The 18,543-nt window shown below is 63.0% G+C and overlaps 1 protein-coding gene across 1 annotated transcript in view; it reads right to left on the reverse strand.

The window, feature by feature from the left end:
- The window catches only part of LMBR1 (limb development membrane protein 1), a gene marked incomplete at its 5' end in the record, with an annotated part of 82,372 nt that overhangs the window by 24,899 nt on the left and 38,930 nt on the right, over positions 1-18,543 (reverse strand). Inside the window, 4 exons of the mRNA XM_084230877.1 lie at positions 4,346-4,418; positions 6,343-6,407; positions 6,757-6,825; positions 7,192-7,318. Coding sequence (XP_084087003.1) covers positions 4,346-4,418; positions 6,343-6,407; positions 6,757-6,825; positions 7,192-7,318 — 334 coding nt within the window. The remainder of the gene's footprint in view (positions 1-4,345; positions 4,419-6,342; positions 6,408-6,756; positions 6,826-7,191; positions 7,319-18,543) is intronic.

Here is an 18,543-nt window from a genome sequence, read left to right on the forward strand (position 1 = left end):
CGAATCGAACCATTCATTAAGTTCAAAGGCTACAATATCTTAAAATAAATTACATTAAAAGAACTGTGAAGGTTTTGAACTTAAACAACAAAATGTAATTCCTGTTCATTATGGCACTTCTGAAGCCATTACCCAGCACGCCGTGGGCTGTGCACACACAAAAGCTAATTATTTCAATTAATGCTGCCGCATTACTTAGACATTAAACATGCTAATGAGGCCCGCATCCCCTTCACCCTGGAAGGCCCTACGAGGCGCTCTGCACAATCACCGCGATGGGGCTTTCTGTGGGCCCCTCTCCAGGCCCGGGTGGGGCTGCGTCCTGAGGCGACGCCCGCGGCTAACCCCGGGAGCCCCTGATTTCTGCCTCCTCACCCGCTGGCCGCATGCCCGCTCCCCCGCCCGGCCTGGCTTGTCTTCACAGGCCTCCGCCGCGGGTCCCCCAATGACCCTCTCCACGCGACGCCTTCATCCTGTCCTCTCCTTCCTCTCACTTCCAGGGCGGGTAACAACTGTCCTGCCGACCTAGTTCTCGTGCTCACCCACTCACGCCGCACATGCCCACTCCAGGCCACTCACCACGTGCCATGTAGTCAGGGGCACGGGGGTGGCGCTAGCAAGCTCTGCCCTGGGGAGCAGGCTGGAGTGTGGAGGCGCGGGCGGCATAAGAGGCCGCAGAGTCCTGCAGAGAAGCAAGGGAAGGCCCAGCTGAGGGGCCGGGGACAGGAGGCAGCACCAATGCCCTGAGGCCGGGGGAGGGTCAGAGGGGTGCACGGGGGTTCAGGGGATGACCCCAGAGGACCCAGCTTTGATTCATGCCTACGGGAATGCCTGGACCCCGGGCCAGCAGGCAAGGGAGCCAAGCTCTCTGCCTTCAGGGCGGGTGACGCGGGCGGGAAGCTCCTGTGTGGTCCACGGGGTCTGGCCCAGCCAGGCTGTGGCAGCGCACGGGACCCTCGAACCCAGAGCCACAAGCTCTGCCAGGGACCCCAGGGAAACGCAAGAAAGAGGCTCCAAGGAGCGGCCAGAGCACCTGATGGGCCGTCGCCCTGGCAGCGAAGGGCTGGAGCGGAACCGGGGCCAGGGTGTCGTGCTGGTTTGGGCCCTGACGGTGGGGCCCCGACCAGCACCTTCCCGGCTATCTCCACAGACCCGCGGCGGGCGTCAGAGGACGGGGCAGCAGTGTGCAGAGGGCGCTTCAAGCAGGGACCAGGCGAGACCAGCCAAGGCGGCTTAGACAGGGGCGTGCGGACTGAGAGCGGGTCCAGACCCGCAGCAGCGCAGGCCGGGAAGGAGCCGCGCGCTAAGTCAACGACAGGGAACGCGTGGCGTCTGTGGCCCAGGAGCAGCGCCAGCAGGCGGGAGCACCAGGAGGCCCTTGGGCCCTGGCCGCGTCACAGAGCCTCTCGGCCGGGGGCGGAGCTCGGACCAAACCGGAAGCACGTCTGTGTGGCTGCCGAGCACCCTGGTGCCGCGGGAGCGACCAGCAGGGGCGAGCAGGCACCTTGGTCAGAGCAGACAGGACACCATGGGGGCGGGGGAGACACCCTTGGCAGTTAGGTGGCCACGAGAGGAGGACCCACCAGGATCGTGGCTTCCCCAAGGAACGGGCTAGGGCGGGGGACGGCTGCCAGCGGGGATGAACCCTGCCGCGAATGTGGGCCGAGGCGCTGGCACTTGGGAGCTGAGTAGCTGAGCTGCAGCGCGGGGGTGGGGGGCCACGGGCGGCCATTGGGGCGGCCGAGCATCCAGGGCACCGCGGCTGAGCAGGTCTCACCAGGGGGAGCTCACCCCACCACGCGGCACTGAGGCGCCACATGTGGGGCCAGGGCAGTCAGAGGTCTCTGAGAGACGCAAAGGACAGAGCTGTGACAGGAGGGTGCAGGGAGAACACGACCTCACACGGGGGTGGGGGGGTACGGTGGCAGGGGTGCATGCGGGGGACAGCCACCACCCGGGCATGAGGAGAAGGGAAGAAGAGAACCCCTGAGGGGCGAGCGCTCAATGCCCGAGGAGACGGGGAGCTTTAGAGGCGCAAAGGCAGTGGGCGAGCAAGGCAGAGATGAGCCTCTGGGGCCTTGGGGGCCTGAATGCCCAGCTCGTGCTCCGGCACCACAGGAAAGGGCCACACCGCCGGCCACCGAGGGCAGGACACCACAAGGTACACAGTAGGGCTGTGCCCTGGGGGAGCCCCCCACCCCGACCTCCACAGGACAGGCGCACGGTGGGTGGAGCTCTGGGGCGCCTGCCTGCTCCGGGGGCCCCGGCAGCTGCCTCCCCATGGCATCTCAGCTGCCGGCCTCTCCACACTGGGCGAAACCTTCCTCACCTCGTCCTCCTGCCGCTCTGCCCTCACCGAGGCGGCGGGACCCACCCAGCGCAGGCCAGCAGCTCGCCCTGAGCCCGTCAGCCCGTGCGGTGGGCCTCTCTGCTGCTACCCCCAGCTCTAACGACACAGCCTCAAAAATGTTAGCGCTCACTTACTTTAAAATACAAGCCAGCTCTTAAGCCGAACACACCTGACATCCACGAGACCGGCCAGGAGCAGGGCTGACGTCATCGCCTCCTCTGTGGTCAGGGCGAGTCCAAGGGCCGCCCCTGCTGCGCCCTCTACTCTCCACCCCCAGCGCCCACGCATACTGAGTAAAAAGCCCCGAGCCACGGGCCATGCAGGCCGCAGGCCACACCGCAGCTGACAGCAACATGAGAGTCCTCGCCCCCAGCCCCGGAGCCCACGGCCCGCACCTCCCTCCCCTGCACGGGCGCTGGGCGGCCGCCGGGCGGCTTCAGCTCAGGACAGGCCTGGCCTCCAGCAGCGTTCCCTGGTCCGTTTCCTAGACACAATGAATCATTTTCGGATTTGAAGAGACGGAAGATCTGGAAAGTCCGGGAGGGAACGTTTTTGATACTGTGGACGGGGAAACTGAGAAGCATCTGTGTTTTGGTTGTTCTGAATTCTGCGTTCTGGGCTGCACGGAGCACCACGGGGCCCCCTTCCTGCACCCTAGGCCCCGGCCCCGCCCCCCCCCTTCCGTCCCCCCCCCAGTCACCTCCCCCCCCAACCGCCCCCCTCCAGTCTGTAAGGCAGAGGTGCCGGGCCTCAGGCCGCACCAGCCCACACGCAGGCAGCAGCTCGCCGGCCAGGCTCCACCACCTAGAGCCCTAAGTCGCGATCACCCGAATAAGACAGATGCTGGACCGTTGACTGCTTTAATTAAACTGCATAAAGCTGACTACCGACCAAAGCTATAATCCTGAAATTACACAGGCGCAAGCGTGCGTGTTGTTTCACAAAGTCAGAGACCAAAGGTCCAGTGGGCGCGGGCCAAGAGCTCCGAGTGTCCAGGTACAACACTGCTGGCTGGAAAGCACCAGAACCACCTGAGTTCCCGGCCAAGGCAGGCCCAGAGAGCTGCAGCACGTGTGGTTTGAGGATGCAGGCGGCGCGGGGAAGTGAGAAAGCACGCCAGGGTCTGCAGGCCAGCGTCCAGGTGCCAGCGTCTGGGGTGCGGCACCTGCTCAGCATGTCCGCACTGGGCCCTGCAGGCGTCTGCTCTCGCCGGGCCCCCAGCAGCTTGAGCACAGCCGTGCTGGCGCCGGCGACGACACCGCATCACGCCCCGACACGCAGGAGCACTGCCCGCTACCCCAAACACACCCTCTGCAGAGGAGCATGACCCCTGACGTGGGCGCCCCTCCCTGGCCAGAGCCAACCTCAGATACACGCGGGCCCAGGATGCTCCCCATTTCTCTGTCGCCCACACCTGCACAACCTCCATGTTCCCCTGCCCCCCAGCGCGATGCTGAGACACAGCCGTCGCTAGCCAGCGCGAGGGCGGAGCCACGAAAGCAGAATCCAGAGGAAACATACCCAAACCGCGCCACTTCTCTGTTAAACTACATGGGTTCTTTATTTGAACCCGAAAATGATCAGTAATTTGAAATCAAACCTGAGGGTCGCCCCCGCCCACCTGGCCACGCCCACAGGCCTCGAGAACACTGACCGTCCAACACAGGAGCCTGCTCCCCGGCGCCCACGCCGGGCACCAGTTCTCACCTCCAGCTGAAGGGTTCCACTGGAGGGAAACATGGTGCCATCATGGTCATGGGGCTGACGTGCACGTCTGCAGCTCGCAACCGGAGGACCACAGCCCGGGACGCGGAGGCAGTGGGGGACAGTTTTGGGGGGACCAGGAGCTGCCCGCCTCAGGCACACCCCCACTCACGGGGCAGCCACATGCCGTGCCACAGTCAGCAACAGGGTCCAAGAAGTCTTGTTTTCTCATGTCACCTTTTCTTGAGTTGCTCATTTTCACAGTGGCCCGAACCTGTGGCTTACACGTACCGTTGAGCCGCCGCTGCAGCGCTTCTTCCTCGAGGGTGATCATATACATCTGCTCGTCCAGATCTTCAAGAATCTAAGCAAAAGATCAAATGCTAAATGAAGCAACTCGCAAAACTAGCGCTTCTGAGAATATGCGGACTACCCGGCCACCAGCAATCTCAACAAAAGCCCTCGAGCGAGCCCACTCACAAGCTGGTAGGACTGTCTCAGTGAATGAGAGCAGTCGCTCCTGGCCATTTCCAGCCGGCATTCTTTACGGTTACAGGACCAGGCTGCTCTAAAGCACTCTGATGGGCCCACAAATGCGGCCCCTGCGCCCACATCCAGCACCGGTCCCTGCGCCACACCAAATTTCAGGGCTGCACAGAGCAGCTCGCCCTGCCCCACACTTGCTCCTCGTCGGCGTTGGCTTGCATGATGTTCAAAGCAGGAGCCGGAGAACAGAGCCACCAGGTGACACTCAGTGCACGTCACCTTCACATCCCAGAACTTCTCCACAAACATGAGCCAGGAGACCCAGTGCTCACACTCGCCCCCCTCCGCCACGCCACGCCAGCCATGCCAGCACAAAACAGCCACCACAAGCCAAGACTCAGTCACAGCCAGGTGGGCTGCTACCCGCACCGCCTCCAAACTGACAACACCTGAGCTGTGTTTGATTCTGCCTTGTTGCTAAGGCTGTCCTTATCGAGAAGACTAAGCATCCTCCTAGTTCCGGGGGAAATCTGGCAGAAGACCAGGGCTGGATGTTCTGCGTCATCCTGCCAAAGTGCTGGTCCCCACTAAACTACGCGTCGCGGGGCGCTGACAGGCAAACCCGGGGTCGGGAGCCCTGCACCTCCAACTCCTCAGGACCGGACGCGGTGTTTTCAGAAAAGGGGAGCTCGAACCACGCCACTGCCATCCAGCATCAAATTTGAAGACTTTTAATAAAATTCATTTTAAGCAATCCAGTAACTCCCAGTAATTCAAGAAATACCGACAATCTCCCGGGGCCTGTGGCCGGTAGCAGGAGGGGGGGAACCAGTAATCACGCACAAACCAGGATGGCGACAGATGTCCGTGCCGCGAGTGGGGGGAGGGGCCGGTTGGGAGCGTGGGCAGATGGGGGGGCAGGGTGGGTGAGGTCATGGTGCAGGGCGAAGGCGACGAGTGCGTGGGCGCAGGCCCAGGTGTGCGCGTCCACGCAGCCCAGGGAAGTCCAGCCTGCCTTTTAAACGGAGACGTGACGAGACCCGTTCATAAACAGAAACAACGCTAGGCCGCGCGGCTGACAACCTCCCCGGTAGTCCTTCCTTGGTCAGCCGTCCGCAGGAAGACACTGCGTCTCACGGGCAGCTGGCGGGGCAGAGAGGGCCGCGGGGCAGCGCGGGGGGGCGAGATCGCTCTGGCGGGGAGGAGTCAGCCGGCCCCACTGGCCGCAGGGGCTAGAGGGGCCTGGGGCGGAGCAGTCAGGGCCGGGAGCCGGTGGGAGCTAGAAAGGGCCTGGCAGGGGCGTCCGCACCCGCCATGGACAACAAGGCGGAAGCGCTGCCAGGGCCGGCGCCCTACAGTGGCTCGGAGCCGCCTCCCGTCACTAGAGCTGGCGGCCAGAGAAACTGAGGACAGAGAGCTCGCGTCGCTGCCTCTAAGAGGCCGCACGGTATCTGTGGGCGCGGGGGCAAGCACGTGCACGCGTGCAGGTGAGACTTGCAGGCGGCGTCCAGACAGCGCCTCGCAGTCAGGCTGGATGCGCTGACCGAGGCCAGTCCAGTGACTGCCCCAGCCAAGGGCAGACACCGTGCGTGAAGGGCTCACAAACCGTCTTCACGTTTGCTGGGAGGTTTCAACCTCAGTGCCTGGAGTCAGTATTTCAAAAGTAACAACAATTTTGGTTTCAAAGCTGGAGAAGAGTAAATTAAAAACAGTTGGGCTCGGTCAGAAACCCAAGGCTTCTAGTGCCTCGGACGCGGCACGCCCCAGACGTGACCCCCGGCCCCCGGTCCGGGCACACTTACCGCCGGCTTCCCCAGCAGTTGGCCCATCACTGTGAACATGCGCGAGAGGCCGACCGGGGTGCACACTGCAGGCAGACAGAGAGGTCAGTGTGGGCAGCCTGCACCCCAGGGAAGCTGCCCCCTTGGACAGGCCATGTGACCAGGCCCTCCCGCCCCCGCGGTCAGGCCATGCGCTCTCGGGGACAGCGCGCAGTGGGGTGGGAGCTCGCGGCATCCCTGCAGCCACATGGGAGCACCAGCTGCTCTGAGGTCCCCATCTATCAGAATGTACCTTGTACCTGAGAGAACACAGGGACCAGCTTCCAAAATGCCCCACGCTGGCCAGGGATCTCATCAGGACCCCCACCCCCACCCCCCAACTTTCCGAAACCCGGAACTCTGCTCCCCACCAATACTGAATCAGAAAATACTCACGGAGGAGCAGCAGGCACCCCATCAGTGAGACGCAGGAGTACAAGTAGGGCAGGTAGAACTCCCACAGATCTGCAAGTCACGGGCACGTCTGAGCGGCCAAGCAATCGGAGGGGGCGGGGGGACTGGCGCCCACAGGCCCCGCCCACAGGTCCTGCCCACAGATCTGCAAAGCTCGGGCACCGCTGGACGGCCGAGCACGGGGTCCAGGCCCACAGGCCCAGCCACAGGCCCCGCACCCAGCCGAGTACATGCAACCACCTGCTTCCTGACAGCCCCTCAGAAAGATCTAAAGCGGAAGAAAAGGATGTAACCTTTTCAAAACCCGCTTGGAGGGAGCGAGACGCCTCCCTGGGATTTTAAGAACAGAAGCCAGTCAACCCTGGGTGGCTGTCTGCTCCCTGCACACCAAGCCCTGGGCCCGTGTCCGCACGGTACCGTAGAGGGACTCCATGCTGGCGGCGTCGCTGCCCAGGAGCGCCGAGGCCACCCACACCATGCCCAGGATGAGCAGAGCCAGCAGCAGCAGCATGACCAGCGTCTCGAGGACCCGGGCGCGGATTCCCTGGAAAACAGAGCAGAGGCGGCATCTGAAGTCCCATCTCAAGAGCAGTCAGGTCTCTGCCTACACGACAGCGTGAGATGATCCTTCTCAAGGAGAGGAGACTTCATTGGCAGGGAAAACAGACCACCGTGCGCTCGCGATTTGCAGCACTCAGACTGACTTGACTTTGCAGAACTATGGAAAATGACATGAATCCTTGAAGCAAGCAGCCAAAGAACTCCTGGTAGGAACATTCGGAACAGTCACTCACCTTCCCAGCATGGCCCGCCCACGGGGAAAGCAGGCCAGCCGGTGGGCCTCAGAGGCCTGACGCAGTGAGCACCTGCAGGCCTGGTCCCAGCCCCGCCCCGGCAGCCTGGCCCGGGCCTGGGGGAGGTGCCCCGACCAGCGACCAACCCCCCACACAGAGGGTTTCACTAGCCCTGCTGGAGGCGGGGTCGTGCAGGGCGCGATGCCCCACTTCTTAAGACGTAAAACAAGTTCTGACTTCAGGCCCGACACAGGCCAAGCTTTTAGGCTTGAAGACTACTGGACAAACCGAAAAGAAAATTTCCTTCTACTCCTGAAAAAGCACCTCGTGACCTGACATCACCCACACTACAGGCTGACGTGGCGTCGTACGGGAGTGTGCGGACCTGCGCCTGACCCCGCCCTGGCGTGCCCCTGCGTTTCTCAATAAAGCGTCTGCTGGGCTGAGACAGTTCAAAGGCCGTTACCCATGAAGACTCTAAACGCGCCCGCCTCAGCTCTGCCCGAGACAGCCCCCACATCCGCGAGAACGGGGCAAGCTGCGCCTGAGCCACAGCCCCTGTCCGCCCGACTCCCGGCCCTCGGGGCTGCCGGCATGGCCGTCGGGGGGCCGGGGCAGGGTCCAGCAGGCCGGCTGTTGCTGGCATGGTCCATCTGTAACCCGCTCCCACACGCGCTCCCTCCTCCAAGCCCAGACTGGGCCAGATCCCGAGCCCCTCAGGGCCGACCAGCGCCATCCCGCCGCTCCCCACGGCCGTCATCTTTCTCCTCTAAGTGAGAAGCTTCGCGCTGCCCGCCAACTGCATGGACAGCTGGCCATCCACAGGGCACTCGGGTGCCGCCCGCTTGCTCTCTGGAGCCCGGGCCCCAAGCCTGCCACCCTGGCCGCCGCAGTAGGAGGGCGCCAGGCACGGGGTGCGCGTGGGGCAGGCACAGGGGGGTGAGGCTGCGTGGAGCCCCCGAGACCCGGGTCTGGAGAGAGCGCTCCCACAAGGGCGGTGATGGCCACACCGAGTGACGCAGCCACGGCAGCAAGGGGAGCTGCCCCGCAGCCCGGGGCTGGCTCCACGGACCTCCGGCAGGCAGGGGCGGGGGGGCGGGGGGGGGCGCCCCGCCAGGCCTGTCTGGTGCAGGAGGCGGGGCAGGCTCACAGCAGGGCAGGCGGCCCCACACGGACTGTCCTATCCGGGGTGTTTCATAGCCATGGCCTCCGTGGGGCAGGCACCAGGTCCAGTGTGCGGACACCAGGGTCAAGATGCACGGGCAGGTCACTGCAGCCCCAGGAATGACGGCCCGCACCCCGCCACAGTGCACACCCCACAGGCGGCCTCCCCAGGGCTGAGGTCCTGGAGGACTGACGGGAACGGGGAGCCCACGTGCGCCTGAGCTGAGCCCAAGGCCTGCCCAGGGGGCGGGCGCCTGCCACCAGCGCATGGCCCGGTCAGCTGTGCGTCCAGTCCAGCCCCAGGACAAGCGGGGCCAGGGGGCTGAGGGGCCCTGTGCAGACCAGTCCGGCAGGCACTGTCAGTGGTGGGCAGCAGGAGAGGCGGGTCCCCGAGCCTGGCCCAGGAGCCTGCCCAGTCGGGTCGGGGGCGCAGCAAGGTGCGTGGTGGAGGAGAGCCGGCCCCCTGTGGCCGTCCTGGCCCAGCCCGTCGCGGGGGCGTGTCTAGGGCTGTTCTGCACGACCCAGATGTCCTCAGTGAGCGTGTGGCCGTGACGCTGCGAGAACACGCTAAAGCGGCTGCTGACCTGTAGTTATGCTGAAGAGAACCCACACCCCGCCCCGCAGAGAAAAGCCTCAGGCTGCGCAGCCGTGGCAGGAGCACGCGTGTGGGCCGGGAAGGAAGGTCAGTGCCCTGGACGCCGGCCAACACCCTGGGCCCCCACGGCCAGCCATGTGGGTGGCTGAGCCTGGCTGCGCCTCGGTTTTCCCTTCATGGGGCAATGGGCAACAATACCCCGTTCCGTGTGGCAGTTCCGAGGACCCCACGAGCTCCCATGGGAGAACCAGTGGGCCAGGGTGGCCTCCAGCGCTTGACCCTCATGTGTTCGAGTCAGATCAGTGCAGCCGCCCAAGGCCAGCTCAACAGCCCCCTGCCCAGCCCCACGCGCTGTGCAGTGCCCTCCCCTCTTCACCCGACGGTAGGCCCCGCCCGCTTCAGCACCGTCCACAGCGGCCTGGGCGAGCACTCGGCCGCCCCCACCAGCACCTCCCCAGTGCACGCCCTGAGGCCCGGGTGGGGGATTACAACCAGCAGGAGTGTTTGCTGCCACATTCCAAGGCGGCCTCTCCCGTCACTCGGCAACCCGCACACCAGCCTGGCTGACCAGCGCCCAGGCCTGCTGAATGCTGCCTCCTCTGAGGTCCTCGCTGGCCTCCCCACCGCGGTGGCCTGCGCTCCCTGAGGAAGACACAGCCAGGAGGCCCGTGTGTCCCTCACTTCCTGCCCGTGTCCGGCTGGCACTGGTCCTCAGCTCCGCCAGGAGAATGCAGGGCCCTTCTCACCATCTGGGCCCTCAGCCTCCCACCACCTGGCGCTTCTCCCTTCAGCGGCACCCACACCCGCACTGGCCTAGCCCCAGCCCAGGGCCCCAGTGGGGCGACTCACAGGGGCGCATCCTCTCACCTGTGGCCTCGCCTAAGCCCAGTCAGACACAAGTCCCGATGCCCACCTGGCCCGACTCCCGGGCATCTGCCAACAGCTGTAGCTGCTTCTCTGGCACCACGCACCACCTGGACGACACCTGGGAAACCCCTGCGCGCCCCCGCAGCCATGCACACCCACCGCCCAGCCCTCGAGCGCCTGGTCCTGGCGTCTCGCCCACTCCTCACAGCACGGCCCCCGCGGGCCCCTGGTCTGGACACCGCCACCCGGGCCTGCCGCACTCTGGCCCCTGCGGTCGGCCGCCTATGTACAGCAGGACGCGGCCCGCTTGAAGCACAAGTCTGATGGTCCTTGGCGGTAAGTGGTCAGCAGGCCTGCGAGTGGAAGCAGAGGCCCAGGCCAGGCCGGCCGGTGCCAGCACACAGTGGGGCCTTGCGGGGGCCCCTGCGGGGGGACCCTGTTCCCGCCGCCGCTGAGTGCACACGAGTGCAGGGAAGAGAGCAGCCGGGGCCCCGTGACACCGGGTGGCCACACGAGGCTGGGCCATGCTCCCACGCAGGCCCTGCCTGCTCCTCACCCCGGGCGCGGCCTCCGCGCCAGCCAATGCTCTCTGGTCATCTGCCACCTCACCCGGAGGGAGCCCTCTGAGGACAGCCTGAGTGCAGCGCCCTCCCGCGGGGCGGCTCTGGTCCAGAGGAAGAGCTGTGCTTCGAGGCAGGCAGCCCTCAGCCCAGGAACCCGCCTGGACGTGGCAGCAGGGCAGACACCGCCCTACCTCCCCCACGCACCCACAAAGCAGGCCCAGATACAAATCTCTTGTGTGTTAAACAAAATACGCGGCCTGCCTTCTTAAAAAGAAACGTGATCCCAAGAGGGCCTCTTCCTCACGGGAGCAGCACCGAGTGGACAGTGGAGACTCCAAGCTGACCCTCTGCGGCCAGGCTCACACCCTGCTCAGAAACTCGCTTCACACGGTCCGCACCGCGGAAGGAAACTGAGCAGCCCACAGAAAGGAGTCTGCCCCTCGCGGCCAGCAGGGGGCACGGCCGGCCCAGCCGTTGAGTTCCCCGGGATGAAAGGACACACCCGGCCGGTTGCTCCCAGGGCTCCAGAAGCTTCCTGGGCCCCGCCAGGGCAGGCAGAGGAGGCGCTGGAGCCCCCAAGAGCAGCCTCACTGCACAGCCGCCGTCCCACCCTGCATGCGCGGGGGATGCACACAGGCTCGGCCGGCAGGGCGGGCAGGGCGGGCGCCGCAGCCAAGGAGAAGCGCGGGCCGCCCCGGGGCGCTCTTGTCACAGCATCAGTCACCGTGGGCACGGGCAGCCCCTCGCATCTGTCCTCCATCGGGCCACAGGAGCCCCGGGGCAGCCCCACGACGGCCACGCAGCCTCCTCAGGTGCTCCCTCCCACACGGGCGCGGCTTCCTCAGGCCTGGGCCTCCCACGCATCCTATTTTTACCCCCAGTGTGAATGTTCCCCTCTTCTTCCCAAAACCCCACAAATCTGAGTGCCCTTGGTGAACCGCCAGCCCCACTCCCCGAGCCACAGCGTGAGACCCACTGGAGGTCTTAAAGCCCGAGGTGGGCGCTTTCTCTACCATGAAACACTAGGCTTCAGGCCACACGAGGAAGGGCACGGGTTGGTACCAGCACAATCCCGGAGGGCACAGCCCGCTCCACCTTACAGCAGGCCCCGTCAGATGACACAGGCCAGCCAAGAACACTCAGCCGACAAGCTTCTCTCTAGAGTTAAATAGGCACGAACGAGCGAGTCTCAAACACTAAACAGCTATAATTGCTTCTTGAAATTTCTGAGCCGGTCAGTTACACATTTAATTGCTCTGTGGTGAGCATCAATGAAGTGAAAATTACAACGCACTTACAAAGGCTCTCACAATAAGCTGATATGTTTCTATGGTGATGAACATTTAAACAAGATTTTGCCTGGACATCTTGACCCCTTGCAAGGTATGTAAACAGCACTTTCCAGGCTCTGTCTCCACCCATTAAGAAAGCCTGGGAAAAAATTCTACATTCACGGGACATTTAAAATAAATATCCTGCCATTGTTTCCAGCTCACAAAAAGGCCCTCTCAGTCACGCCAGATGCGGTTTGCTCAGCGGCCATCTGAGGAAGATCGATAGAAGCGCTAATAAAGGCCAGAAAATAAAGGCAGGTATTAATTCTTTTAAACCATGAAACACTACAAGCAGGCTTCTCTGGAGAGTGGGAGACGCGTACCCCTCCGCTCCCCGAGGAACCAGCGCGAGGGTGGACGGAGACAGGGGCTGAGCGCGGGCCGGGATCGCGTCCTCCGCGTCTCTCGCACCTGCGCTTACCTGACGTGACTGACACGGCATGAAAAATTAAAACCTCAAGACGTGCAAGTTAGCCAAACTTGACAGAAAGAAAGAGTTTCGGGCCACGCTGTGAAAAGACCCCACACCCTCGCTCCCGCGCCGGGACTCCGCACACCACGTCCAGGCTGGGCAGGGGCTTCTGGGGCGTCAGAACAGCAAACCGCCCCCCACATCCGCAGCCGCTCACACAGCTGCTGCCCACTGCTGCCCGCCGGAGGTGAGGGCCCTGGCCAGGAGAAACGCCGCAGGGATTTTACACCACAATTCTACACACAACTCGAAGTTTCAAAAACAGCCACTGTTCAACGCCCCACAGTCCCGGCGTGATGAGCAGGTCAGGCGCGAGGGTCCCCGATGCCTGTCCTGGGGGTTCTCTAGTTACACACGCCGGGGAGGCGTCTGCCCTGTACTCCACGATAAACTGGAAGGTGGGCCTTGTTACGCAATGTCCATAGGTGCCTGTGGCCACCCTGCTGGTGCCAGCTCTCAGGGCCGCTGGTGAGTGGATCCCCCGAAGCAGCACCTTCTCCCCTTCTCACCTGGATGTACGTGGGGTGCCACCGAGTGAGACCACACAGCCACACAGCACTTGTGCCGCCCGGCCACGTCTGCCGACACCCACTGCCCAAGGGAAGCCACCGGCCAGGAGGGCCATGCTCACCTGTACTCAGGTGCAGCAGGTGTGGGGAAGTGCCCGTCGTGTGGAACTCACACGCACGGGCCCGCATTCGGCCACACATCAAGGCGCGTCACCACCCTCCGTGCAGAACCCTCTCCTGCCACTGAGAGTCCGCTGACCTCCCTCCCAGTCCCTGACCGCCCGCTGCCCGCAGCTATGACCTGGCCGGCCAGGACCGCGTGCGCGGGTTAGCGCCAGCACCTGGCCCATTCTCAGGCACGACGCTGCCAAGGCGCCTCTTCCTTTCCAAGGCTACATAGTCCTCCGTGGCCTGGCCCCGCCCCGTTGTTTACTAACCCACTTGTCGGCTGTCTCCACCTTTCGGCTCTCGTAAGCATCGCCGTGGAAACAGGTGTGTAAAATTCCGCGGGGCCCTTCCCCTCGACTCTCTTGTGCAGATGCCCCGAAGCAGAGCTCTCAGGTCACGTGATGTTTCTATTCCTGATTCTCTGCGCGGCCGCCAGTTTGCCACAGCGCCCATGCCACCTCCCACTCCCACCGAGTCTCAGTTTTTTAATAAATTTCTGGAGAAAAATCACACACAGCATTGTCAGCGACGAAGGGGCTCCAGCCTCACCTCCTCGGGCAAGGTTGCCGCCGCACGCCCAGCGCCCAAGCCCCAGAAAGCCCCACAGCCCACTGGGCCCCAGAGCCTTTGCCCCCAGCACCCCCCACCTCAGTTCCGCATCAGTCCTGAGGGCTTGGTCTGGCTTGGTCTGGCCTGCCCTCGGCTTTTTCATTCCCAGTGCACACACGGTGAAATCATCTGGCCTTTGTCTTGCCCCGTCTGACTTACTCCACGTACTAAAATGCCTCTAGCTCCATCCATGGGGTTGCAAATGGCCTCCACTGGTCAGTCTTTATAACTAAATAGCACCCCACAGTGTACACAGACCAGACCTCGTCACCCAAGTCCACTCCCGAGTCTGCAGCGCAAACTCCCAAGATGCAAATTTGAGCAGTCCCGCTTACGTCAGTCCGCTCCGACGCTGGGCCTTCGGGCTGGCGGCCATCCTGATGGGTGTCAGGCACACCCGCTGTGGCAGGCCTGCTGCTCCGGCGCTCAGGGCCACGGGTGCTGATGGGCACATGCACCCTCTGTGCAGATGCGTCTCCTCCATCGCCCCTGCTGGCCCCTCACACCGGACAGGGTGAGCGCCGTTCCTCGGTGCGGCTTCTGCTCCTCCGGGCTCTGCTCCCCAGAGGTTCACTCTCCTTGCTCACATTCTGCAGAGGCCTCACCGTCACACACAGGACTTGAAACTAGACTCTGCTGGGATCATTCAGCTTCACATATTAATCCTCGATCTAGTCTCCCCGCTGGACGTCCCTGCCTGCTGAGCGTCAGCGTGTGGGGCGTGGCAGCAGCCGGCACACCCTCCTAAGGACACAGCCCTGTCCTGCCCCACTATCCCGCACTTGCTCAGCCGTGCTGGGAGGCCACTACCGTTTCTAGTATCAGAAGCAGGAGCATCTCCGGCAGCCACACGATTTCAGAGGGGCCAGTGAGCGCGCCACAGGAGGCAACGCCGGCTCTGGGTGGGCAGGCCCTACCCACGCCAGCCGCGGGCGCACACCCCCACACCCCCTGCTGTGCTGCTCCGGGTCCGGCCATCACCCCTGCTTGCTCCGGCCACGGGGTCCCGGCAATAGGCTGACCTTGCCGAGCTGGAACACGGTCTGGGTGGTCTTCTGTGTGCGTGGCCAATCCACCGTCATCTCCACCGATACACAGTTCCTGTGAGATCGGTCTAGCATGGCCCGCCGACCCCATCCTCGCCTGCATTCAGCACCAAGGTCACACCAGCCCCGTAAAATGGCGGGGTGTGCGCCCACATGCAAGCTGCTGGGTGGAGCTGCGGTCACGACTCTCGCGAGCTGGTGGGGACGTGCTGCCCACGCTGGCTCAGCAGAACATTCACCCCCCCACCCAACCCCCTGGCCCAGCGCAAGGAAAGAGGCCCTGACCCGAGAGCTCCTGCCCGCAGGTGCCAGAGCTGGGCCTGACCACGGGGGGTGCTACCCTGGGCCCTAGGCACAGGCTTCCCCAGCCGGTGGTCCTCTCACAGGTCGTAGCTTCGAGCTGCTGTCCTGCTTGCCCTCAGTGCCTTCTTGCAAAGGGGCCGTGCAGCGGGCTCCGAGTCTGGGGGTGGGGGGTGTCCCCCATGCCCGGTGGATGGCGGGGGCACAACCCGGCTCCCCACACAGGCCACCTTCTCCACAAGAGCCGCCCAGCGCCCGCCTCTCAGCCCGCCATGGGCCCTCCCGTCCCCCAGCAGCAGAGCCACGCGCTTACAACCCTTGTGAAAACTAGGTCGGGGAGAATTTGAGGAACGCAGACGTGTTGCGCCACGGAGACGCCCATCAATCTGCTACCAGATGCAGAAAGGAGTGAGGCCCTAAGGGACGCTCACACGAGGAAGACAAGCGTGGCGCTGGCCGAGTTTCCCGCAAGTCAAGGCCGACACGGGGACAAAGAGCCCCGGCACTGATGGCGGGAGCCTGGCCCCTCTGTGCCTTCCCGGGTCTTGGCCAACTCTTGCTGGCGCCAGAAAAGATGCACACAAAACACATTATTAAGGGACAGAAGCCATAGAACACGAGCACGCTGATCATAACCTCACAATAACCCAAGCACACATGCGGCCAGGTACTTCGGAGGAGGCTAAAACACGACATAGGGTTCATTCACTTTCTATAAAATTGTTTAAGTGAAAATTAAAATAGTAATGAAAAAGCAACAGAAGTCAGGAAACACGGGACCCACCGGGCGGCCCGGTGTGTGCCAGGGAGGCCCGGGAGGCCCCGAGGACCGGCGCCGGGCGGGGTCCGGGCACAGCTTCCCCAACACCGGGCTTGTCCTCAGAGGACGACGTCACGGCGTCAGAGGCGGGTGGCCACGAAGGCGAAGAAGCGGGGAAGGGAGGCCGGGGCCCGCCTGCCAGTGAGACAGACCCACGGGCTCCAGCAGCGCCCGGCCAGCGGCGCAGGCAGGGCTCGGGCTCAGCCAGGCGCTTCCACACCCCCGAGGCCGGGCAGCAAGGTCGCAGGCACGTTTTGCACGAGAGCCCCCGACCAGGGCAGGCAGGGCCCCGCTCTGCAGGGACTGACGGTGACACACAGGAGGGCAGGGGTGCAGAGACGCGCTTCCGCTGCGAGAGACTCAGCACAAGGCCACAGAAGGCTCTGGCTCAGCCCCAGCCAGACCAAACTAGGCAACATCCGGTGCCTCCTTCCGTGCTGAGATTGCGAGCACCACACTGGGGAGGACACGGGAGCACGCGCAGCCAGCCCTGGTGCCCGCGGGGCGTCGTCTGCAGCGGCTGAGCTTGTGCAGGGGGCGCCAGGAAGACGGGGGAGCAGGCACCGGCATCCCGGGAGGGCGGGAGGAGGAGGCAGCAGGCCCGGCAGGGCACCTGGGGGAATCGGCAGGGGAGGCACTCAGGTGCGACACAGAATGTGGTGACTGAGGGAGCCCCCAAAACCGTGCCCGACAGAATGGAGGCAAATCTCCAGAGCTTTCTGTGCAACGCTGTGGTTTTCAGACTTGCTCGTGACGGCAGTGAGAAGCTTTGAAAAGATTTTATGGAAATGAGTCACACAAGCAGCTACAAGGTGAGCAGGCGGGGTCGGGGCAACCCTGCCGGGGAAGAATCGGGGAACAGGCAGGGCCTGGAGCCGGCTGGAGCACGGAAGCAAGCAGGGTTACTCACCTCATGCGCAGGTCCTTGAAACACGCAATCAGAAATGAAATTTAATTCTAGACATTGGGGCCTCCCTGGTGGCGCAGGGGTTAAGACGCAACCTATGAAGTAATCCGCAGCCACTGCAGCATGAGTTCGATTCCCAGCCGGCCAGGGAGAAACCCACATGGCGGGACAGACCTCTCCTGTCTCACCCGCTGCTCCCCTCAGCAGTATACTTCGTCCTGTCTGCCTGTTCTGTTCCCCACTGTGTCTCCGGTGACTCCTCTCACCCCCCGCATCTCTGGCCTGTACCCCAGTTCTTGTATATAAATAAATTTAAAAAAAATAAAATAAATAAAATAAACTGGGGGCTGCTTTACACTTATTTTAAAAAAAAATAATAATAATTCTAGACATTTAAAACGGAAAATCACTGAGAGATCGGTAAAGTCTTTCTGGTACCTCAAAAAGGGTTTTAAACATTTGAAGCCTGTCATGTGACACGGTGTTTTAAAAAGCAACTGCGTATAAAATGATTCGTTACATGTAATGAGAAACATCAAATTTCAAGTCATCCCAACTACAACGTGGACGTATAAAAACACTAACATCCAGATTGCAGAACGACCTAAAACTTCTTTGTGTGCCGAGAAAGGAAAGCTTTCCTCTGGAACCCTCGGTGCTGCTCATTTAATTCTGGCTTTTGTCTGCAGCTGATGCGTCCTCTCCTCAGGCCTGGCCTGCCGGTCTGGTCTGCAGTCACCGGGACGTCTTGGCCACGGGCCTCCTGTCCGGGCGGGGCAGTGAGACCAGGGACATCCCGCGGTGCGGTGGCTGGGCCGGGGCCTCTCACCCCTCGGGCTGGGGCCACGCGCCCGGCCAGTGCGCGGGGTGCACGTCGGGGGCCAGCGCCGGCGCCCTGCACCCCACAACGCTCCCTGGAGAGCAGCAGAAGGGCCCGAGCCAAAGGCCCCGGGACCCGCCGCCTTTGAAGCGCGGAACGGCCGGCGGGACCGCGGCTCTAATGGGCTGTAAAGCAGCAGACCGGTCTCGGCCAAGGACTGGCCGGCACTTCGCAGAGATCAAAAGAGCGACACCACGACACCGGGAAGAAATGATTTTATAGACAAATAAATATGAGCTTAAATGTGAACACACACAGGCCTTAGCCATCTACGCCGCGGCCGCCGCGGCCGCCGGGCCTGGGGCCCTGCCAGGGCCCGCTCAGCCCCAGACCCGACTGAGTCCACTGCCCGTCAAGTGCATCCCGTCCCACCGGGAAGGGGGCGGCGTTCAGTCCCCCCAGATGAAGTTCTGCAAGAGAGATTCTGAAGACAATTACTTCGACAAAGCGTTCCGTGAGCAGCGGAAGCGCCAGGGCCCGTTTAAAGCATAATTACCTCAAAACCGGACCTGGCCACGTTCCATTTCCTCCCCCCCAGAACGCCTCCCCTTTCACACACACCCCTGACGGATGAGACATCGGCTACCAATCATCATATCAAATAAAATCTGAACTTCAGTTACCTCCTAAGCTATTTTTCACGACCCGAGCTGCCGTAAAACAAAATTTTATTTCAAAAAGTGAACCGGGGCCTCCCCGGTGGCGCAGCAGTTGAGCGCTGGGTTGCGAAGCTGCCCGCAG

This window comes from Talpa europaea (assembly GCF_964194135.1).
Source record: "Talpa europaea genome assembly, chromosome: 3".
Taxonomy (NCBI): Eukaryota; Metazoa; Chordata; class Mammalia; order Eulipotyphla; family Talpidae; genus Talpa; species Talpa europaea.